We start from the raw sequence: 24,202 nt of genomic DNA, 5'->3' as shown, positions 1-24,202 counted from the left end.
ATACTTTGGTCTTATTTTCAAAATACAGCATTTGGACTTAATTTATTATTATTATGTGATCATTTGCTTTTTTTCATAGAAATATCTGGCAACACAATCTCTTAGACCCTCGACCGCAAGGCTGGTGTGGAAAGACCTTTGTCAAAATGTGCGAATGAGTCAAGGCTCTTGCCTCTTTCCAGTGCACACAGAGAAGACGCATCTCTGATATACATGTTTATATACAGCATACAGAAATAGTTATTCAGTTTGGTTCTATGCACACACTGCATTAAAATTTGTAAATGCAGCTGTCGCTACTTGGATTTTCGGGAGTTCACTCGGTTGTAGAATGCGTTTGTCGTCACTCCCATAAATAGTGTGTGTGTGTGTGTGTGTGTGTGTGCAGAACAGGATTAAGCACTAAAAGGTGAAGTGACAACCTATTTTAGCTGCAATGTGATGAACGTAGACTTTGGGGTGCTTTGTCTACTTCTGATAGGGGTTGATTTTGATTGAAACAAAGAGAACTAACTTAATTTTTGATATATGAAGGACACATTCAAATGATCTTGGAGACTTTTACCATGCCCTCGTCATTTATTTTTGCTAAAATAAGTGTCACTTCTGTAGAAGTATTGTAGACACCTTGGCTTCAGTTGTCAAATCTGAATATCATAGTAAAAACAAACAGCTGGAAATAAAGAACTGAGAGAATGTATTCTGTCAGTATTCTCAAGCGCCTGTCTCACAGCTGAATAATATTATATAGAAACTCTATAATGAGTTTTTTTGTGAGGAATTCTGTAAACTGAGAAAGTCTGTCAAAGCACAGGTCAGTTCCATGAGTCACAGATACAGAATCATTTTAATGAATGAAGCGTTTTACATTGCATTCACAAAATGTGATAAAACTGTGACATGAGACATGACAAAAAATACAGATGCAAGATCATTGCAAGGTAACTGCGTGATCTAAGGGTGCATTTACACAACGATGTACTAAAAATGGAAAAGTTTTTCCTTGTCTTTTTTCGCATACAGACGACAATGTTGTCAAAATAATCCCCGTTCACACAGATCCGCGAAAACATAAAAACACTGTGTTATGCTGCCAGGCCAGTAGTTGGAACACGTTATACGCATGCGCATGACTTTTTCACTGTTTTCACAAATTCGTGCTTTTGTTGTTTACATGGGGAAGATAACGGTATTGTATTCCAAAAACTTGCACTTTAAAACCAGTTTTTAAAAGCTTGCATTTTCAGGCACCCCAAAACGTTATAGTCGTGTAAACAAACCCCGAAACGCATAACAAGTTTTTAGTTTGAAACGGTGTTGAAGAGCTTGATTAGGTTTTTTAGATTGGGGTTGGAAGGAACTAAACTCTGCAGGACAGTGACCGCAGGATTGAAGACCTCTGCTCTGAAATACCTGACATTAAAAAATGCATTAATAATGATAAAAATGTATCCCACCGAAATGAAGTTGTTAAGATCTGTGTTTCAGTTAGTTGCTGTTCATCTGAAGTTTACTGAAGACAAAATTCCACACACTTTCAAAGTTCATAGAAATGAGTTCAAGGATCCAGCCTCAAATTAACTTAGAATACAGAAACACTAACGCTCAAAATAATGAATTGGTTTGAGTAGGACAAACTTAAATTAAACTAATTAGTTCAGTCAAATGAACTTTTATGAGTATTTACCACATTCCTTTTCTTTCAAGTTCACAGAACTGATATATTTTAAGTAAACTGACCTGTTTCATTGCTTTGAGTTTTATGAAATGATTTCTTTTAATTTAGACGAACTTAAGTTTAACTGAAACAGCTGGGATGTCTATTTCCCAGCATGCTTTTCCGATGGCAGTCGAAAGGGAGAGTAAATGCTAAAATTAAGTGTAATATAATATTTGTTTTTTTTTGTGTAAGATTAATGTTAAGTGGGAGATTTAGTAGTGATTAATATTTTGTTATGCTAATTTAGAAGAATTTCTGTTAATGTTGGTTTTAGGATAGTTATCATGGTGACAAGGGGTGCATGCAGCTTGATTTGAGAGCAAATAATACCTTTATATTGTTGTGCTCTCATACAGCAAGTGCTTCTGTATAACATACTATTGCTAATATATTAGCAAAGTAGTATGTTAGCAGATTAAAGCTAACTAAGTTTATACTAATAAAAGTGTTCACATTGAGATTACATGAAAGTATTAAGTTAATTGTATGAATTAATGTACTCGTACATTTTAATTGTTTTTAACTTGAAATGTTTAAGTACAAAATAAAAATCTGCTAGTTCTGCTTACTTAAACTTTGAATTTCAGAACTTAAAAAATTTGAGGCAATTGATTGCCTTAAATGTTTTGAGTTCTGGCAACTTATTCGGGTTTACGGATACTCAGTCATTGCTGCAGGTTCACAGATCATTTTAGGATCTTCCAAATGTGGGCCGTTTCTCAATACTCTTGGCGTTTTTTGCTTACTATATACTGTAGTAGGGAAGTATTCGATTTCAGACTTGCTTACGTGCAGCATTGGTGACTTGATAGACTACAGAAATTCACTACAAGAATTCAGTTTTGTGCTAGTCTGATGATGAGCATCCGTCCTTTTGTCGTTTTTGCCCATTTCATTGGCGGTGTTTCTCTGTACCTTGTAAGTCGATCTTTCCAATCATGATATGCTTTTCCATTTATCTTTCCCTTCGAAAAACACAGAGTTACAAAATGTGTTGAAAAATGTTTTTTATTAATACAAATTTTATTGTGTGTAGTTTTAAGATCATTTTCAAAAGAAATTGACAAACATATAGTGACCGAAAAAAGGACATAATGGTCATCACCATATGGGTTCCTTAAAGGGTAAGTATATGGGTGAATGCAAATTTGTTGTATCTTACATATTATAATGATAAAGTGTTCCCAAGAAATATAGTCCCAACAAAAGACGACTTAGGAAGAATACATGAAAGAAAGAAGACCAATCACAATACAGTATGCACATGACAAGGACGTAATTACTGTCACTTTGATTTTAAATTCTAAAGATATAATTTAAAAATGATATATTTTCAAATTTTAATTCAAATTTGTTTAGTTGGTCTTTAAAATAAAAGTTCCAAAAGGGTTTTTTTTTTTTTCTCATTTTTGGTTCCACAAAGAACCTTTCGGTGAACCGTTCTTACTTAAGAATACTTAAGAATACTTTTTTTTCTTAGCGAGAAGATTATTTTAATAATCTAAAGAACCTTTTGTGGAATGGAAAGAACCTTTTGTGGAATGGAAAGGTTCAATGGATGTTAAAGGTTCTTCATGTAACCATAAATTCCAATAAAGAACCTTTATTTTAAGACTACATGATTTATTTAAAAAAAAACTAGAACACCTAAAACTGTCTTCTTTTGGAGAAAATTCTGTGGACTGACAAAAATATGTTAGTCAGAAATGTTAGTTACTTTGTATTCTCCAAACTCTTATGCCCACTCGTGCTGTGCTGATATTAGTTTACAATATTACATGTGCATTTGTACACTTTTGCTTGTGTAATATTGCATAAAATTGTGGAAAAGAAGAAGAAACAGAATGTTTGAGGAACATGCTCATTACTGCATAATCACTCACATTACTGCATTCTTTTTTTTACTGCAATAAAAAAAATACTCACTGTAAAATGTGGATGTATCTTGTTTGTCCTGATTTATGGGTGGAATTAGGCCTACTCCACTTTATGGCATTATAAAGTATTTGCATGTATATAAAATAAATATAGAAATAACTAGTCATAAGAATGTCCTGGCAATGGCAAATAAAAATATTTTAAGGATCAAATAAGCACCTTCATAGTGGCTGCTGTTCCTTTTTATTAAGTGTTTTATGAATCTGTAATTTAATGTTAATATATTACATTAACGTTTTCTTTTCTTTCTTTTTCTTTTTTTTACTAATCATATTATCCATATGCATAAGACCCTAAATATTGCACTTGGATCTCTTGGATCTTATTGTTATTGTGGTTGTGACAGATGCATGCTGGGTGATGATTGATGAAGAAGACAGGTGAGATTCCACACTGGAGACTGGAACAACCTGTTTGCATGTTTCAGGTAACAGGGGAGGAGGGGCTTAAGTCCAAAATACACCTTTAGATCTGTAGAGAGGTCTGGACTTGTTTCATGCTGTCAATGTCATTTAACCCTGAAGATAGTTCTACCATTTTGTGTACTGTATAATGTTTAGACAGATTTTAAAAAAAATGTATGCATCTTTTTTTAATTTATTGGAGGCATATCTTAAACGTGACGTACACTCAAGAGATTTCCTGTTGTGAAAGTTACACTTTCATAGCAGTTGTATTTGGTTTTGATAATTTGTTTAAACCCAATCTCTGCTGGAGCTTAAGATGGATCTGCTGTCTTCGGGGCTGGTGATTTATTTATAGAAACAGAGATGAATCAAATGTGGTGAGTATGACTCTTATTGTCTTTAATTAGTTACTGAGTTACTGAACACTTATTGTTTTTAGTATTATTATATTCCTCCTGTTGTTATTGTAATGATCTTATATTGTTTTTTAAAGTTGTTCTGGCCCTTTAAGTCAAATATGGATAGCACCATACTGACCATGCCAATTTGCATTTGTCTATTTATGTAATGTTGTATAACCTCATGTTAAATATGGTAAAACTTTACAATAAGGTTTCATTAGTTAATATAACTACTTTAGTGAACATGAACAAGACTTCTAGAGCATTTATTAATCTTAGTTAGTGCTAATTTCAACACATTATTAAAATCTAAGGTTGTATTTCTTAACATTAGTCAATACACTGTGAAGTAAAATGAACTAACTTGTCTTTTTAATAGCATTAATAAATACTGTAAGAAATGTATTGCTCATTGTTAGTTCATGTTTGTTAATACATTAACAAATGAGACCTTAAATATCAGTGATCGGTTGTAATTGTATGTCTTGTACTGTATAATGTTTTTGCAGGGAAGATTGAGGATAAACTTTCAGCCCTTTTTAAACATGATTTATTGACACAATGACCTGCTTTCTAACCTGCATGTTCACATTGCTCCAGATATTTCTGGTGCCATCTAAAGGTAGCGTACATTTTTTTTTATGACTTGAAAGTCGCAAATGGTAACCTCCCTTCTTAACCTAACAATATAAATATATTTGGTTGCACACAACCTGGAGTTGTCAATACATGTTGCCTTGTATATTTTGGCATTCGTTTATATGTTTTGTAATGATACAATTACTCCCCCCCCCTCTCATTTACAGCAATGCTTTTTCCTCCGGAGAACCTAACTGTAGGGTTATTGGATTTTAAGGCTACAGCTGAATGGCTTCCTGGACAAGGAAACCCTCCTGGCACCAAATACACCTTGGAGTTTATAACTGCAAAAAAAATGTACATGCCTTTCATTACTGACTATTACTCTTTTAATCAAATGCTTTATTGTCAAATAGTTTTTTGGATCTTTTTTTTTTTTTTTTTTGTAACACTTTATTTTACAGTGTCGTTACATATGTTACATGTACTTACCATAGTAATAACAGTAAATTATGCATAATAGCTTGATTGACAGGTGATCTGACCAATCATACTTAGCCATCCTCCATTTTTGTCGGACAAAGCAGTCAGGAGAGTTAGTAGATTAACATGGGAGGATTTGAACTTGAAAAACTTGTGTACTGACGTCTTTCCGCGGTTAAAACAACATTCCTTCTGATGTTCATTCACGTTTATTTGATGCTATAAAGGAACTAGAAGGAAGAGATGATCGGTTCACGAGCAGCTTTAACTAATGCTCTACAGCGATCTGACAGACACATTAAAGAGCCACAAAACAGTATTTATTGTTTAAATTTCTTTAAAAAAAATTACCAAATTTGAAAGGTGAGACTTTAATACGTTTAAAAGTAACTGAAAAGTAACCTGGTCTGTCCTGTCTGTCAGTGTGTTGTCAGTCTCCTCTCTGCTCTGCGGTGTATTTCTCACTGTGTGAGAACATGGCGTGGCGTGAGAGCGGCGTAGCTTGTCAGGCATAGCGACAGTAACTAAGGGGGGCGGGTCTTTGCGAACGGTCAATTACATACTAACCCTCAACCAAACCCTAACCCAATAGTAATTACATATAGTTGCTTAACATTACTCACTACTTACTCAGTGTAACCATTTTTTACAGTATGTGTACTTATCTAAGAAAATACTGGGTAATATAAGGTAAGTACAGGGGTTAAGTTTAGGAGTAGGTTCAGGTTTAGCACATAGTTATTACCCAGTTATTGTAATAACTGTAATAAGTACATCTGTACATGGGAAACAGGACTGTACATTTTTGCTAATGCTTTATTGTACTCATGAAGGTGTTTTTCACGCAGGTCTACAGGAAACTGGATTCGGTCTCCACACTGCACTAATATAACCATACTGAAATGCGAGCTGACCTTTGACCCGCAACCTGATGAGCTCTTTAGGAATTATTTTGTGAGGGTCAAGACCACATTTAGAGGGACGAGCTCCCAATGGAGAAAGACATCAAAGTCTTTCCAGCCATATGGAGACAGTAAGTTCAATTGCTTTTAAAATGAATGTCATAAATTGTTTTTGTCAAAAAAGTTCAAATAATGCTCTTCTGAAATGGTTGTGCTTGACTCTCTGTTGGATCTTCCCGTAGCTCGTCTGAGTTCTCCGAATGTAACCATCTCAACTGACCAAAAGTCCATTAATATTGCTTTTAGTCATTGGCTGGAATCAAAACCAGGGATCGGACCATTGAAATTCCTGCTATACCTTTGTTGGGAAAGTCCCACAGTGGAATCAAAGGTAATCGGCTATATTTGTTTCAATGTACCATTGATGCTTATTATAATTAAATTTCAGAATGTTCGCAAAATTCAGAATGCATTACTTAATTGAAATGAGTCCATATTTCCTTATTATTTTTTTTTTTTGGTAAGTGTGTAGTCCCGATATCAACCTCAAAATCTCCCTACATTTTCCCTGATGTGGCGTCTGGCAAGAACTACTGTGTCAGTGTTTCTGCCAGTCATCGACCCGTCTCAAAGAACAACAACTTCAACACCACCAAATGTATCTTTCTAGGTACTGGATATGTTTGTATATATATATTTCTTTTTACAAATACAGCATAAGATCATTTTTATTTATTGGGGTCGATAAAAAAAGTTTGCTGCCTTAAATTTTTACATACAATCAACTCTGATGTTTAAGTCATTTCAACTTACATTAAAGGGATAGTTCACTTTAAAATTAAAATTCTGTCATCATTTACTCACCCTCAAGTTGTTTCAAACCTGTATTAATTTATTTCTTCTGCTGAACACAAAGAAAGATATTTTGAAGAATGTCGGTAACCAAACAGTAGTCTGTACCCATTGACTTCCATAGAAGGAAAAAAAAATACTATGGAAGTCAATGGGTACAGACTACTGTTTGGTTACCGACATTCTTCAAAATATCTTTCTTTGTGTTCAGCAGAAGAAATAAATTAATACAGGTTTGAAACAACTTGAGGGTGAGTAAATGATGACAGAATTTTAATTTTAAAGTGAACTATCCCTTTAACTTAAAACAAATTTAATCTTGTATAAAAAGTTAATTACTTAACTTATTATGATGAGTTAAAGCAATGAAAACCCATATTTTCACATCTCTTATTGATCATTCAATTGTTACCAAATAAATGGCTGCTTAAAATTCATCTTTGCTATTACAGAAATAAATTAAATGTTAAAATGTTAAAATAGTTATTTTAATTTGTAATTAAATTTCACAATACTATTTTTGATCAAATAAATGCAACCTTGGCGAGCATAATTATTGACCTCAAACTTTTGAACAATAGTTTATGCATATTTCTGCTGTATATATGCTAATGTGTCTTATGTTCTTAAAGATTCTTCTAGAAGCTCTGTGCTAATGGTGTGCATTGCGGCCATTGTGCTGATTACCTTTTCAACTGGGATTGTTGTTATTTTTGGTTGTTTTTATGACACAAGGCTTATAATCAGGAAACTCAGCATTCCAGATGCCTTGGTATGTATTATAATCATTTTGAAGTTCATTAAGCTTTGTATATGTATTATTTTGACTTGAGAATTTAAGTTGCATTTATCATTAGTTATACAGGTGAAACTCGAAAAATTATAATATCGTGCAAAAGTTTATTTATTCCAGTAATTCACTTAAAAGGTGAAACTAATATATTATATAGACTCATTACATGCAAAGTGAGATATTTCATGTCTTTATTTGTTATAATTTTGATGATTATGGCTTACAGCTTATGAAAGCCCCAAATTCAAAATTAGAATATTGTGAAAAGGTTTTCATAGCTGTAAGCCATAATCATCATAATTATAACAAATAAAGGCTTCAAATATCTCACTTTGCATTTAATGAGTCTATATAATATATTAGTTTCACCTTTTAAGTTGAATTACTGAAATAAATGAACTTTTGCACGATATTATAATTTTTCGAGTTTCACCTGTATGAAAGCAATTAACTTAACATTATTTGGTAGAGTTTTTTTAATATAATCCTTCAAACATATTTAATATATATATATATATATATGCACATTTATTAAGAATATATAGGCCCCAAAAGTATTTAAACACTTAATTTACACTAAAAAATGTCTGAATTTAATTGCATTATTTACAAAATATCAAACCAAGTGTATTCTGCAAACAAATGATCAGATCTAACTTCACCCATGAAGTGGAAATTTCTCGAATTTTGTGACCAGACCTTAAGATTCAAAATACTTTTTGGGGACACTATGTATGATGAATATTTATGAATAAACTGTAACACTAATAAGGTTCCAATTGTTAACATTAAGTTAACTAAACTTATATGAACAAACAATGCGTATAATAAATAAATGCAATGCATGGTAGAGGATAATTATCATTTACAATAATAGTGTTTATATGTCCTTTTCAGATCATTTTTCCAGGAAATAATTGTGTCCTAAAACTAATCCCTGAGGAATTCCAAAAAACAATACAGACCTGGCAAAAACCACTAACGTACAAAGAGGACGGCGTTTCTGTCTCGGAGCAGGATTCTGAGGATTCCCAGTTCTACCATCAGAGGGAAAACCTCCTAGAGCAAGCCGAGGAGGCCGAGACCTCAAATCAGTGTTATAAGTACACAGCAGCTACTTATTTGGAACTTAATGAAGAAAGTGGAATATCCGAGAAGGATGATAATGATGATGATATGCATCCAGTTACCCCTGCGTCTTTATGTACTTGTACTTCAGAATTATCCAAATTTCTACAAGCAACTACTGTGAACACTTTTGTAAACTCCGAGATGGATAGATATTGTGCAGAGGAAACTCCCTGTTCTTCTGGCAATGACTGTGAAAGTGAAGTGCCTGCTGAACAGAAAGAGGAGGAGGATGATGTCTCTTTGTTGGCTTATTACTCATCAGAGAATGGCTACGAGTACGAACCAAGGCACGATATACATTATTAATGAACTGGAGGTGACCTTTGGAATAACGAACAGACTTCCAAATCTCCAAATCAGTATGTGAAGGCCCTCAGAGAGGGATCTGCATATCCTGAACCTACTTCCAAGGTGAACTCTGCAACCAAATTCAAGCAAAAAAGTATCCACCTTCCACCTGAGCAACCCAAGTAGTCATGCAAAACTTGGTGACAGCATATTCAGAGCATCAGGGAACACTTGAGCAGACACTGGCATAGAAACCAAATCTGGGGTCTGTTATACCTGGAGAGAACTATGCATTAACATTGCCTTTTCTCACCATGGCAGTTCAGAGTTCAGAACTCTTGGAACTTCCATATATCATGCTCTGTACATGAAGACCTGTTCAGACACTTAAGCTAAATTCGGTATGGTAGAGTAGAAGGAATATTTGACATTTGGCCCTTGCTGGTTAATGGCCATTTTGTCGCTTCTTGCCCAGCTTTGAGTTGAGTTACTACATTACCAAAATGATTCTTCTGTGAAAAAAAAAAAACTTTTGGAAGATTTCTTTTAAAGAGTGGGTCATGTTGAACAGATTTTGGACTAAAGAAAGCATGCCTACTTTAGAAATAGATGGAGCTGCACATTCTGCAGCATGTCACAGTGATGCAACACCATTTTGATAAATAAATTGCCGTTGGACACATTGTTAACGGACTCCAGGTGCTACATGAAGCAATTTATGATGCAGTGCAATACCGGATTGACCTGAACCATTGGACAATTGTATCTATTGTGTATTCGGTGTTGAAAATCATACAAAACGCGTACCATAATTGAAAATTGTGTGCGTGTATACATTAAGTGGCTTTCAAAAGTCTGAGACCACTATGGTGAAAATGTTTTTGTTCCAGCTTTTAAATGAACAAATATTGTATTTGAATGTGGTCTCAGGCTTTTGAAACAATATGGCCTGGTTTTTACAGACAATGCTTAGATTAAGCCAGGATTAGGACATTTTAATACGTTTTATTAACATGCCTTAGAAGAAAAACATTACTAATGTTGAGTAAAACGTAATTTTGCATCTTGAGACAAAACAATGGCACTGACAAATTTTACGATTTGTCAGCAGAAGTTGCTTTCAGTTAAAACAGCCCAAACGTGCATTTTAGGCTGGGACTAGTTTAACACTTGTCTGTAAAACTGGGTATATAAAGTCTTAATCTTAATTCCAAACTTCTTCAAAATCAAAATTACTAGAAAAAAAAGTTGGTGGTCACACCAAATATTGATTTGATTTAAATATCAGAAGTTACCTGGGAAATAAGAATCTTTGGTAACACTTTACAACAAGGTTTCATAATTAACTACATTAGCTAACATGAACTAACAATGAAAAACACTTCTAAAACAATTATTAATCTTAGTTAATATTAATTTTATTATTTACTAATACATTTGTAAAATCAAAAGTTGTATCCGTTACCAATATTTAATGGACCTGAGCTCAAATAAACTAACAATGAACAGTTGTATTTTTAACTATCATTTACAAAGATGAAAAAATACTAACAAATGTATTGCTCCTTGTTTTTAGTTAATGTTAGTTAAGGCATTAACTGACATTAGGTAATGAGACCTTATTGTAAAGTGTTCCCGAAACTTTTAATTTCATTATTTTTGAAAACACCCTCACAAGCACTTAAAAATGTTGTAATTTTATGGAATTCTCAGTTTCGTATGTCTCGACCTGATAATAATGAGATCAGATTTGTGTTTGGGCTATAGCCGCTGATGTAAGATTCTTTGTTCAAACAAAAATTTCACAGAATTGTTTTACAGTATTTGTAAAAAGTAATGTTTGTAAATTTTAAAATTGATATCAGCTTATGGTACACTAACACAAAAGATAACCATGCAATGTTATTGTGCCAGCTTTATTTTCAAGTCATCTCCTTTCATACGTATGTGAATGTGTTTATGTAAAAGGTATTATTATCATTGGTCATTATGCATATTGGGGCACAGCTCATCTTGTTTGTAAATGAAAAATTTGAGAGTGTGAAAGTTTTGTTTACATGAAACAATACTGACTGTAATGCTGCATAATCCTGCCTTAAATGGAGCTAAGGAGGCCATTTTGTTATGGTTGAAGAATAATTAACCCCTCTTATAAAAGAGTCAAGAAAAACACTGATAAATGCTATACATTTATTTTTGAAGTTGCAAATAAATATTGAAAAACATAAATATGCAATAGTGCTACTTTGGAGTAAATATAATTGATGTCTTTCTATTTACACATTTGGGTGATTTTAAAGATTTGCCAATTGCCATTTGTAGACAAAAGTGAGAAATATCTCACTAATGTCTTCTCTTCCTTTCTTTTTCCATCGCTTTTTCCTACTTTTTTGTCCTCCAGTCAGTCTCCTCCAAATAGAGTTGAGAAAAACCCTTTCCTTCCATCTTCCCCACGTACACGCAGTGACTTGGTGGTGCGCGTGCCTCTTTGAAAGCCTGTCTTTTCCATTTTGTTTTCCTTTTCCTTCTCTTGTTGTTGGATTTCAACCTGATGACAGATCACCATACGCATGTCCTCCTGGAAAAGAGCAAAACTACATTTTCTACATACTGCACTGTATAATTAATAAATGCATGCAATACATTGTAAAGGTTAACTATTATTTTACAATGGTTTTCAATCCTGGTCCTGGGGACCCACCGCTCTGCACATTTTATGTTTCTTCAGTTCAGTTGATGAAGCTTTTTCCTAATGAGCTCATGATCGGAATCAGGTGTGTTAAATAAGGAAGGAACATACAAAATGCGCAGAGTGGTGGGTCCCCAGGACCAGGATTGAAAACCACCAATTTACAATAATACAGTGTTTGTGAGTCCTTTACAGTATTTTATTTCAGGAACTAAAAGGGTCCTGATACTAACCCCTGAGGAACTAAGAAGAATGTTTCTGAATTTGTGAACAATTTCAAGGACGGCTCTCTGTGCAATGCTTAGTAGATACGCATTTTCTAAATGTCCTGGGTGGTTTCTAGGGTATAACTCTTTACTAACAAAATCCAGTAGACATATCAAAACTGAATTAGAAATCAATTGCAAGTTACCAACCTGCCAAGACTCAACTTCCTGTGACAATGCCACCTTGTGTCTGATGGTGTTCAGAAGCTGCTGGTTGAGTGCATCACGTTCTTGCCGGGCCAAAATGATCTCCTCTTCCAAGGCACTTATGGGTGAGAGGGAAGGAAAACATTGAGTCTGTTTCTAGCTGACCACAGACTATTATGCAAATTGTCCCCTATTCATAACAGATCATTAGCTTATCACTTTATCTCTGGCATGACATACAGAGAACAAAACCATGTAGATATAGATGAAAAAGATCTTTGATCCAGTTCTCACCTATAAGTAGGTTTACCAGTACTGTTACGAAACAGCTTTACCTCCTCCCTCAGCCCTTCTAATTCAGTTTCTCTGGACAGTAGCTGATGAAAACAAAACATCACATATCACCTTAGATGAAAACTCAGTCTATAAGCATTCATTGATGTCCTCTTTTATAAGTCGCTTTGGATAAAAGTGTCTGCTAAATACATACAAGTAAATATCATCGTATTATGTCGCTAACCTCTTTCTGTAACCTATGAATCTCCTCTTCTTTTTCTTGCAGAATGGCTGAATGGGCTAAAATGGTTTCTTTAGCCTGTTGGAGATCAAAATGAAAACAATCAGTCACCAGAAATAGAAAGTGGTCTGCCCAATCTAAAAGGAGAGCTGGGTCAGTAGAGAAACAAGCACTTACATGATTTAAACCCAGTCAATTCACATAACTGTGCTCTAAACATTTGCTACAAGCTAAGTTGAAGCATGCACAGCTATCTGTTCACTAAGCAGGCGTTGAGAGCTACCTGGCACTGTTGGATCTCACTCTGAAGTGACAAAGGGAAGCAGGTAGCCTCCCCCAGACTGGCCTCTTCTCCCAAGGCTTGAACCCTTTGCTGTAGGGTACGGTTGACCGTTCGCAGCTGAAACACTGTGCTGTGCTCCTGTTCCAGCTGTGAAAGAGCCAGAGACAGCCAGGCTGAAACTCTCTAAGGGTGGATGGACTCTGACCAGCAAAACCTGACCAGCAGTCAAAGCTGTGCCATGAAACCTAGGATGCCCAATTCCCATTCTATTAAATTAGGACCAATAGTATGCAGGACTATATTTCGTGTGACTCTGGATATAGTGTACTATATGGCTGCTACCCTGACATACTATTATCTGTGGATTTTCTAACGCCACATCCAAAATCGACTATTTCTCTACTATATAGTCTGCAGAACACATTATGCAAAAAGAGTAGTATGTTCGAATACATAGTAATTAAAAAACAGTACCCAGATGACCTTCTACTTCCTCCAAGATTCGGAAGTGCGCATTTGATGGACACTTTACTATGTTATTAGGTTACGGGAGAGGATTCATGTATAGCAGTTAAGTGACGCAACTGAGGCTGGTAGGTCACGTGACAGTAACAAGATGGCGGATGTAATACGTCTAGATTACATTTATAGTACCCATATTTGTACTATATAGAACACACTTTCAGTTTTGGTTTAAAATAAAAAAAATAAAATTAAAAAAATAACCTAACCCTAACTTAAAATTATAATCCCTTTTTTTATTAGGTAAGCCATTTTATTTGTGCAACGAATCAATGATGTTGCCAAAAGTCACAGATCTAATAGTTATTTTTTCCCATCCCAATAATTGTCAAGGTTAAAAGGTCAAGGTTTGGCTGGTTAGCATAGTCCAGTTAGCCCTTGCTGCAACATCTTTTTCCATTGACATCCATTTGAAAAAATATCCATATATTCAGACTAAATAAAAACTTCTGCAAGGAAAATACACTATGGTTCAAAAGTTTGGGGTTGGTTTTTTTATGTTTTTGGAAAATGTCTGGTGCTGAGCAAGGATGCAAAAATATGGTGCAAAATAAAACATCACACATTTTAGGAGATACATCCATTTGCTAGTTTTTAAATCTAAAGTTTTTTAATTTTAGACGTGATTGGTTAAAATGTTTTAAAATGTATTTTTTGATTTAATTTGTTTTTTATTGTTTTGCAATTTTACAATAAATGTTATTGGGTTATTTGGTTAATTTGTTGTTGTTGGTTTTATTATTAATTGGCAGTTGTGCTGCTTAATATTTTTCATGATTTTTTGATGCATAGAAAGTTCAAAAGAGGCTCAAAACATATATTTGAAAAACCTTTACTGTCAATTTTTGATCAATCTAATGTATTAAAAAGCTTTATAATAAGGTTTCACATTAGTTACCTACATTAAATGAACTAACTAAGAGTGAACTATTATTCTGAGTAAATGTTAATTTCAACCTTTACTAATACATTAAGATCAAAAGTTGTATCTTAACATTATTTAATGTACTGTGAACTAACATGAACATGAACATTTTTATTAACTAACAATAACAAAGAAATGCTGCAAGAATATATTGTTCATTGTTAGTTCATGTTTGTTATTGCATTGACTGTTATTACACGTCTCTGTGGAATACTTGATTCTGATTGTTCAATCACACCATCCAGCGGTATTTTATTCCCCGGTAAACCGGTAAAAACCTTTTTACAGTCTATGGTAAAAACTGATGACACAGGCTCATCCGGGTAACTGAAGTCAGCGTTATACGCTTGCTAGGAACGGTTTTTCTTTGTGGAAGTTTTGCGTTTGGTGAGCTAATAAAATATAAAAATTCAAATCAATATTTTGTTAACAATTATTTAATCATGTCATGTGTAACGAGGACCCGCTCTCTTGTTTCACACAAACGCAGCTGCTACAATTTTGCAACGATTGCTTGTACAGTTATGTATTTTAAAGATAACAAACAGGTACGATTTTAAAACAGTTTTTTATCTCAAATCAATATCTCTTATCCCCATAATTATTTATGTGGCAAAAAGTTGTGTAATAAGTGCTATGACTGTACCGTATCCCTTAAATGTCCTTCTAGTTTGAACTTGCTCCTTTCTTCGCAGAAGCTTTGCATTTTATTAAAACCTAATAAAATATTTCAACTCATGTCAATATTTAGTGTCTAATTATTTATTTATGTGGCAAGTTATTTCAGAATAAACCCCTTCAGAGTGATGCAAGACACTGATCAAGTACATTAACCATTACTTAACAAATGAGACATTATTGTAAAGTGTTACCCAAATTTATTTTCTTTTTTATCATACTGATCCCAAATTTTTGAACGGTAGTGAATATACATGGCTGATATTTCATCATATTAAACTAGATATTTTACTTGTGCTTCATTCCTTTTGGAAGACTCGTGAAATGTACTTCCCAAAAGTACTGGTAGTGGGTGTATGTAGATGAGGACCTGGTCTAAATTATGATTATATGTGGCATTTATACTCTCTTCTTCTGCTATGTGCTCTCCTGTCATCATCAGGCACATCCTCCTCACCTCAGTTTCTTGATCTTTCAGGCTGGTCTGTAGCTCAATCACCCTCTCTCTCAATCCATCCCTCTCAGATCTCAGCCGGTCGTTGTCTTCTTGAGTTGAATTCAATCGTTCATCAATACGAATACAGCGCTCTTTAAGGACCCTGTTCTATGGTACAAGATCAGTGAAAAATAATAGACAGAAACAGTGAATCAACATGTACTTTCTTTGATAATTTTGCCATAAATCAAAGTTAATAATATCAAAATATCAGCCGATTAATTCAACTTTTGTGTCTTTACCTCTGCTTGCAGACTGTCCAGTCTAGCAGAGCTTATAGATTTGTTAAAACTCGAATCCTCCATTTCTTCTCTCAAAGCACGAAGCTCTGTGCGCAAATTATGCTCTAAAGCCACCGCCTGGGAGAAAGAAAGAGGATGGAGAAGGTTTACATGTAGTCAAACATGACATGAGACTGATAGCTGATCTACATTCCAGCCCTGCATTTACCGGTAACTGTGTCAGTGTTTCTACGTCACTAGACACATTTACCCACTATAGCTGAATGCCTCAGAAAAGATTTGCAAGATGATGTTTAAACCAGGAAACTAGGGAATGAAAGCTTCTGATTGGTCACCTCTGCCAGCTGTTCCACAAGTTTTTGGTTGTGGCTGGACAGCTGAGTGAGCTGCTCGCTCTCCTCGCGTCGCCGGTCACGACTCTGAGCGTGTTTTTGTTCCAGCTGCGCACGCAAGGATGTGATGTCAGCCTGTAGTTCTGCTTCCCGCTGACTTGCCTCGAGGTCCCGCACCTCCAGACGTCGCTGCAGCATGTGTTTCTCCTGCTGCGTAGCCTGTTGCACATCAAACTTAGTAATTCACACACTTTAAAAGAGTTCTTTATTGATGTTAAGAAGATCGATGTAGAATCATTTCCAACTAAATGGACTTCTATGCAGAAATTTTTATTTTGAAGTTCTTGAAGTTTTTTTTTTTTTTTCACCTGCACTAGGTAGTGACTGTGTATAACGTTACAATATAATAGGTTCTATTTAAGTCCCCCTGTGGTGAAAATCAAATTTTTAATGTTGTTTATGCTTTAAGACAGACCATGTGCAAATTCATAAGTCAACACCATTGCGGAGTATTTTTTCCTTAAAACTGCAGTGAACCAAAGATAGTTTCAAAAACGTGGTTTGAAATCGCTGGTGTTTTTTGATGTCACAAACTACCTTGTAACCAATCACGTCAACGTGTGATCGTCAACGAGTGGATCTCTGAGCTGGTGTGAGGTGCGTGGAGGCGGGGCTAATTTGCATATTGATAGAACCGTGTATAATAAATGAGGCAAGGGTGTTACATTCAAGCTATTTTAAGGCATGACAAAAAAATTCAAAGAAAAAAAAAACATTTAAATATGTAATTTTGGTGATCAAAGATGAGTTTTAAGGGATAACATAATTGACTACAGGGGGACTTTAAGTAACAAAAAAAGGGTTCTGCTGTTGTAACAAGCCAAAACACTATTTCGGACCCCACACAAACTCCTTCTGAATGAAGAGCCACCATAAACTATGACTCTTGTCGCTTCAGATATGCAGGAAATATAAATAAACACTCAAAATCAATAGTGTTTCAGTATTTTCCTCAAATATATTTCTTGTACTTCTTTTCAGGCAAATCCTCTAGTAGACTATTGCCAGTGTGTGTTAAGACATTATTTATGCTACTGTTCAAATGTTTGGGTCCTTGCTGACTAAAAGTATTAATTTTTTTTTTTTTTTAAGCACTGACACCACAATTTTAATAAAATTAACAGTATAAATTATTAAATTATTAACAGTAATAAAAATCTTTTATATAATTCTTCCATTACAATAATAAATAATTGGGCGTAAAAGTAAAATTGACACATTTTGGGATATAAAACCAGAAAACTGGTTATCATTTTAGACATGATGGGTTATAATGATTTAGGTTTAAATGTTTTACAATGCATTTAATTTGGTTATTCTTTATTTTTCTTGTGATTATATGCTGTTATTTACTCTTCCTATTTATATAATGACTTGAAGAAGTAACAATGTCTTGTGTATGTGTACAGCACCATAGAGACAAATTTCAATACAGTATAACAAGAATATTTCAATTAAATTCTGAAAATTCAGTTAGCAAAAAAAACAAAAAACTGTTTTGATTGTTTACCAAATAAGAAATCAGACTTAAATGGTGTAAACAACTGTTAACACATTATATAAACATAAACAAGGTATCTGTATAGGCTTAAGGTCTGTTCACACTAAAAATGATAACTAAAGATAAATATATCAATAACTATATTTATATTAGCACGATTATATTAGGACGATAACGTTGTTTTATAAGTGAGCATCCAGTTACTGTTTTCTCCTGGTTTAAATGCTTGAACTTGGTAAAGTTGGTGGAATCTGATTGGCTTGTCAATGTTTTTTTTATCGTCTGGAAAAAATGATTCTGAAAGTGATTCCAACAATAATCATTCCTCTCTGTCGTGATTGTTTGTTTTAGCTATGATGTGGACTTATTCATAGAATTAGAATGATTATTAAAACTTATAGTTATTGTTATAGGGACCTTTATAGTCTCCATCTCTTTTGTCATCCTCATTCATACCTCCATCTCTCTTTCCATCTGCTCTATGTGAGCAGCCAGCTCCACGTTTTTCTCCAGCAAAGCTTGGCCCATCTCAGCCGCCAAAATCAGGTCTTTTTCCAGCAGAGTGGGGCTGCTGTCATCCTGAGGTGAGGCGAGAAGATCATCTGGTCCTATTGTAGGAGCCATGATCCGGTGACTGGAGGAAGAGAGTGAAGAAGAGAAGGGGAAGAAAGAATCCTCCAGGATGGGAGAGGGCAGGTTCTCTCTCTTGGATGTAAACATTGGTTCGCCCCTTGAGTTCACGGCTGAGCAGGACTCCTAGTGACCGTCCTGATAGTCAAACGTTGTTTATCTGCATATTTCCCAGTCTAAATGCCTGGATTTTCCTTAAAGTAAAAACACACACACACACACACACACACACGGTTTTACTCTGTAAACCTAACACCTGTTATGTTCTTCTTGTGAACTTTGTAAGTTGATTTTGTATATCCTTATATATCAACCCTAGTGTGTGTTTGTTTTATAAATGTATTGTTTCTTTTATCTTGAATCTTCCGTGTAATAATTCTCCCTATGGACAAAAACATGTTGGAACAGGTGACAATTGTGTTGGAACTCACCTTGAAATTTATGACACAATGTAGATAGGTGTATTCATTTACAATATCTAATCCTCCTGGACTGTAAAGAGCTTGGATTTCTTCCCTACATGTGAGTCCTTCCTTATAAACAACACATTATCCAGAACTACCTTGGAGCATTTCTATTGTTGTCTGGGAGCTTCTTTTGTAGACATGACCAACATAACAAAGTGTCAGTGTTTCTCTCACATTCCAGTAATCATTCAAGACTCCTCAGTGGCCCAGTGACTACACCCCTTACAATTGGCTAAACAGGTTTTAAAGTGCACAGGTGTCTGAGACATAGGTGACTCTGACCTCCTTAAATCTAAAATGACGATATTTCACCACGTTTACATTATATTATGTAGCATAGTTGAAAAGTGTTTTCCTGGGGGAAAAAGAGGCTTCTTCTCTAATGGAGGAAGCATAAACAAGATGACATAGGCTAAATAGATGTCATGTAAACCAGAACCTCTGGTTAAAGTGGTTATTATTAACGTAATATCTTAGCCAATTTTATGACATTGAAATTGTTGAATCAACTACAACATTAGTCTACTGTCGTGTCGTGTAAATAAAACAACCTAAAGAGTTCGTATCAAATTCAGTGCAAGTAAAGGCTTTAATTAAAAGACTTTTCAGACCTTGAAATAATGTGTTATATTCAAAATTGTTTTCTTTTAAAGTCAGAAAGCGTCTGCTTATAGTATAAATGTCCCTATTGAGTAGTATTTAGAACAAGTAATGCTTTGTTTTCCTACCTGGGAAGTTCCTGCTCCAAACTTAGCTCGATAGGTGACAGGGAGGTATTACTAGTCGCCTTGGAAGCGCTGTTGTAAAGTTAATTTAGCCACACCTTCTCATTGCGTCATCAGTGAAATAGGAGGAGCCTAGTACCAACAAACAGGGAAGGTGTCGCTGACGTCAGACGTTCAGGTGAGATAGTTCGGAACCGAAAATAAAACACACACACATACCACACTTTATCCATGAATGTAAATAATATGGGGAACATAAACTATAGTTTACATATATAGGCTTCCTAAAAAAAACCTGCATTCATTTTGAAAAATCGAAATGCTGTATTTTAATGTTTTTATGTAGCCTACTTTTATAGGTTTATTTCTATATTATCTCATTTTATCTATTATTATTTTTCCTGTTTATTCTACCCCCTGTAGTACACACACGTTTGTAAAAAAAATAATAATAATAGGGCACACTGTATTATTAAGACGGAATTTTCCATATAGATTTTTACACAGATGTTTTACCCGTCTTTCGCATAAGGCATTGCATTGTGTTGATTTTTTGGGTAAAGGAAATGTCTGCAAACGTAACGGATAATGTCCTGTCCTGTCCCTGCCGGCACAGCACTGTGTGAACGTCACTTGTCTTATTTCAGTTTTTAATCTAAATGTGTATAGATTTACAGATTTTTTATTGTTTTATTTAAAAATATATATATATGTGAACCATTAAAAAATAATTGTCAAATAAGAATTCAGTTTTAAAACTTTTATGACTTGGAATTAATCTCTAAACTAAAAAAAAAAAAAAAAAAAAAAAGAAAAGTAGAAAATGCTTTAGTCTTCAAAGATACTTTTATAATAATGTTACGAAACCGTCCTCTATCTATAATGTTGTATATGAAAGTTAAGTATTCGTAATTTTCAGTGTCAGATGCAGAAATTCTCAGCATAAAAGAAGCCATTCAGGGGCTGTTAGGTAATCTGCTCAGTGCTGCCACTTTGTGGTTAAAGTCACACAACTTCATACTGTTGCAGGCAAACCAGCTGCCAGTTATAAATGACTGGAGATTTCGCATAAAGCTAATTTAAATGGGATTGATTATGATATTCTAAGGTGATCCAAATATGGAAATGGCTCAGAGAGACCAATGTTTTGAATCAAAGTGAATGTTGATTTTTGCCACTGTGAAAGGATGGGTTGTTCGAACCCTGGCAAAGGCCTCAGTCTCTGAAACTTGGCGCTATGGGATCTGTGGCCTGGCTGTGTCCCTTACTATGGTAACAATGAACTGAGTGTGGAGTCAGATAGGATTAGTAATATCTACACAAGCGAGAGCCTATGAAACTTGCAGCAATGCTTCCTGTTTTCACTTCATATTTTTCTCTTGCAGAGCCTGAATGAAGCTAGTTACAGCAATGGGCCCTGCTCCAAATCTTGACTTCGAGCTGTAAGACAAGAAAACCTTGTTAACTAATTATGTTTGCAATGAGTCATTTTGTCCTTAAATTGTTCCGTAAAAAAATAAGTTAAATCACTATGTAAGTAGTTAATCTGAGTAGAGTGCTACTGTTATTATGGTCTACCTTCTGCAAAGGGGAGGGGCTTGGCCTCAACTGGGCCCCTCCCACTTGAACTTTAGTCCTATTCAGACAAACTAAGAATCAGACACACAGAGATGGAGAAACACTGTACTAACTGGACTCTTCTCCTGGTGCTGTGTGGCCTCCTGCCACTGGCTTCTCAGGCCGGCAGGCAGATGCCAAAACTCTCGGACAAGAAGCTGTGCGCCGATTCAGAGTGTAGCCGTGAGTAATGCTAGCCAGCAAATTTTAGATTTTTTTTATGTGGCATTTCAGCATAACTTTGGTAACACTTTACATTAGGGTTGCACTTATTAGTTAACATGAACTGACAATGAAAAATACTTTACTAATCCTATAGTTAAATATTAATTTCAACATTTACCACATTAATACAATCAAGAGTTAGCTATATTTTATTTAATATTTAATGGACCTGCTAACATGAACTAACAATGAACAGTTGTAATTGTATTAACTAATGTTAAAAAGATGAATGAATACTGTTATAAATAATATAATAAATATTATAAATATTTTATCATTTTAAATGATATTTAAAATATTTTTAATGCCTAAAAATAATACATTAATTGTCACCGTAACTTATATATTCCGTTCAACTTTTATGTGGGCCAGTTGTGCACAAGAAAAAAAAAAGACTTAAAAAACGATTTGGTTTATTCTCTAATTTTATAGTCGACAAATAATATGGACATATTTATTTCTTTTGCAATTTGTTATAGTTTATATGAAGTTGTAGGGAAAGTGTACATTTTAAGGTACTGATCAACAACATTTATAGTTTAGTTTATTTCAGTTTTTCTTCTTTTAATGTTTACTTAATTCATTCTAATAACTCAAAGAACAAGTTTCAATCTCCCAGTTAATAGGTCTAAACTACATGCAGAACAATAATTAATAGTTAAATAATAGAACAATAAGTATTCCAAAACTATTTTAAAACTATTTCAACTCATTAGCAAACACCATCGCACACCTGCAGGTGATATTGGTACATGGGAAAAATAAGTAGGTCAAAAAATCTATAAAAAACAAGGAACTCCCGCACACTATCAGTAAATGAGTATCAAAATTGTATTGGCAACGTTTCGGTCTCATTTGCAATACTTATCAGTACTCATTTTTGCAAGTATTTCAACTTAAATTTAAGTTCAGTTGCTGCCTTACATTTTTTAAGTATAATTAACTTTTTCAAAAAAAAAAATCAAAGGATTTTTTTTCAACTTAAATTACATTAAACTGACCTGAAAACAATTTAGTTGAATCTTGTTTAACTTATAGAAAAAAAGATGACTTTGCTTAAATTATTTTGATGAGTAAATGTAATAGAAAACCATTTTACCACCAGAAAACCACCAGTTGCCATGACTTGATCATGTCTTTTTTTTTACAGTGAATAGTTTTAAAAGGAGCATGTCACACTGACTAGGCCATGTGTCAACTACACATCTGGTTGTGTATTCACAGATCCCATTCTCATCGCTAGAGCTCTGCAGGACTATTACCCGCAAGACTGTCGCTTCATTCCCATCCAGCAAGGCCAGTCTGTCTATGTGTATGCCATGTTGAAAGACCGTGGGAACCTCTTCTGGGCTGGTAGTGTAAGTACAGTATAGCCAAGCATTCAAATTGCAAACATCTCTATCGCAATATTTTAATCACAGTATTCAAATCCACGATTGTCTTGTAGTTGTAATGTGTGCAAAAACAAATGCTTTCCCCTCTGAAAATGAAGACACAAAGTGTAACAGAAGATAACTGTTTGTGAAGGTCCAAGGGTCGTATTATGGAGAGCAGGAGGCTCGTCTGGGATTCTTCCCCAGCAGTGTTGTTGAAGAGACGCATGCTTTAATCCCTGCTGAGGTTGAGGTCAACACTGATGTGCGTATCTAAATCTTTAGTATGATCAACAAAAACTAAATTGTTGCACAAACAAATACATGAAGGGACCTGTAAGATTCATTTATATATTTTTTTTTCTTTTCAGAAATGGGACTTCTACTGCTATTAGGATTGTGTGATGCTTCGTCTGGAATATAAACACTCAGCATGTTATAGTGTGTTACTACATTTGTTATCTCTACGCTACTCAACTATTCAGATAAGGAAAACATACAGAAGTGACTGTAGACTCGAAATGCTTATTGATGCAATGCAATAGTTTGAATAAAACTGAGGTGCTGCTACTACTTGGCTGCTTCTCTTGCATGTGATCAGTGTTTCCTAGTATCACCTGATGTTTTGGTAAGGAAAGTTCTGAATGAGAAATAAAGATAAAATCAATTACTACTCAACCAGGAAATGATTGCATCTGCCTTTGATAGTCTATAGCAGCTGGTACAGTATTTGATTTCTAGCTGCATCCAGAGCTGTCGTAAAACATGTTACTTTTAAATCACTCACACCCTGTTATTTTATGATACTCACATAATCATACACAACAAGTGAATAATAATGAATGCAAGCACATTTTAATTTAATTTAAGTGTTACAAAACAAGAGGTTGCCAAATGCTAATTGCATTCAACGATATCCTATTTATAATATATCCAGTGAGGGGCTATAATTCGTTGATGCAGTCTTCATTGAAACTCATGCGACCACCTACAGGGAGAGAAAGACTCAATAA

At 34.5% G+C, this 24,202-nt stretch overlaps 3 protein-coding genes across 4 annotated transcripts; 2 read left to right on the top strand and 1 right to left on the bottom strand.

The window, feature by feature from the left end:
- Positions 1–4,133: 4,133 nt before the first annotated feature.
- On the top strand, positions 4,134–11,407 carry crfb12 (cytokine receptor family member B12). Its single transcript, XM_079607595.1, has 8 exons — positions 4,134–4,442; positions 4,976–5,088; positions 5,273–5,402; positions 6,377–6,561; positions 6,673–6,821; positions 6,956–7,100; positions 7,915–8,054; positions 8,973–11,407. Exons 2-8 carry the CDS (start codon positions 5,028–5,030, stop codon positions 9,510–9,512), a joined length of 1,350 nt encoding a protein of 449 aa, XP_079463721.1. The 5' UTR covers positions 4,134–4,442; positions 4,976–5,027; the 3' UTR covers positions 9,513–11,407.
- A 290-nt stretch (positions 11,408–11,697) lies between these two features.
- Positions 11,698–20,089, bottom strand: bicdl2 (BICD family like cargo adaptor 2). Of its 2 annotated transcripts, XM_079607596.1 has the most exons (10): positions 19,978–20,081; positions 18,609–18,976; positions 16,595–16,810; positions 16,260–16,376; positions 15,979–16,125; positions 13,397–13,543; positions 13,117–13,191; positions 12,891–12,973; positions 12,600–12,714; positions 11,698–12,072 (listed from the first exon to the last, which is right to left on the bottom strand). In XM_079607596.1, exons 2-10 carry the CDS (start codon positions 18,870–18,872, stop codon positions 11,896–11,898), a joined length of 1,341 nt encoding a protein of 446 aa, XP_079463722.1. In that variant the 5' UTR covers positions 18,873–18,976; positions 19,978–20,081; the 3' UTR covers positions 11,698–11,895. The 2 variants fall into 2 exon arrangements, with proteins under 2 accessions (XP_079463722.1, XP_079463723.1); XM_079607597.1 differs by lacking the exon at positions 13,397–13,543 and having other exon boundaries at positions 19,978–20,089.
- Positions 20,090–21,618: 1,529 nt separating this feature from the next.
- On the top strand, positions 21,619–23,954 carry mia (MIA SH3 domain containing). Its single transcript, XM_079607594.1, has 4 exons — positions 21,619–21,774; positions 23,041–23,174; positions 23,344–23,454; positions 23,561–23,954. The coding sequence occupies exons 1-4, from the start codon at positions 21,645–21,647 to the stop codon at positions 23,582–23,584; spliced, it is 399 nt and encodes a 132-aa protein (XP_079463720.1). The 5' UTR covers positions 21,619–21,644; the 3' UTR covers positions 23,585–23,954.
- Positions 23,955–24,202: the final 248 nt, after the last annotated feature.

This window comes from Phoxinus phoxinus (genome assembly GCF_949152265.1).
Source record: "Phoxinus phoxinus genome assembly, chromosome: 3".
NCBI classification, from domain to species: Eukaryota; Metazoa; Chordata; class Actinopteri; order Cypriniformes; family Leuciscidae; genus Phoxinus; species Phoxinus phoxinus.
The sequence above is the reverse complement of the archived record's forward strand: the minus strand, read 5'-3'. Positions and strand labels throughout refer to the sequence as shown.

What these genes read in the sequence shown, in the direction of transcription:
- crfb12 (XM_079607595.1), top strand. Translation starts at nt 5,028, where the DNA reads ATGACCTGCTTTCTAACCTGCATGTTCACATTGCTCCAGATATTTCTG. An exon ending in TTTATAACTGCAAAAAAAAT is followed by an intron (nt 5,403 to 6,376) that starts GTACATGCCTTT and finishes TTTTTCACGCAG; the next exon opens with GTCTACAGGAAACTGGATTC. An exon ending in TTTCCAGCCATATGGAGACA is followed by an intron (nt 6,562 to 6,672) that starts GTAAGTTCAATT and finishes ATCTTCCCGTAG; the next exon opens with CTCGTCTGAGTTCTCCGAAT.
- bicdl2 (XM_079607596.1), bottom strand. Translation starts at nt 18,872, where the DNA reads ATGTTTACATCCAAGAGAGAGAACCTGCCCTCTCCCATCCTGGAGGAT. An exon ending in AGATGGAAAGAGAGATGGAG is followed by an intron (nt 16,811 to 18,608) that starts GTATGAATGAGG and finishes GATGTGCAACAG; the next exon opens with GCTACGCAGCAGGAGAAACA. An exon ending in ACTGGTAAACCTACTTATAG is followed by an intron (nt 12,715 to 12,890) that starts GTGAGAACTGGA and finishes CTCACCCATAAG; the next exon opens with TGCCTTGGAAGAGGAGATCA.
- mia (XM_079607594.1), top strand. Translation starts at nt 21,645, where the DNA reads ATGGAGAAACACTGTACTAACTGGACTCTTCTCCTGGTGCTGTGTGGC. An exon ending in CGCCGATTCAGAGTGTAGCC is followed by an intron (nt 21,775 to 23,040) that starts GTGAGTAATGCT and finishes GTGTATTCACAG; the next exon opens with ATCCCATTCTCATCGCTAGA. An exon ending in ACCTCTTCTGGGCTGGTAGT is followed by an intron (nt 23,175 to 23,343) that starts GTAAGTACAGTA and finishes CTGTTTGTGAAG; the next exon opens with GTCCAAGGGTCGTATTATGG.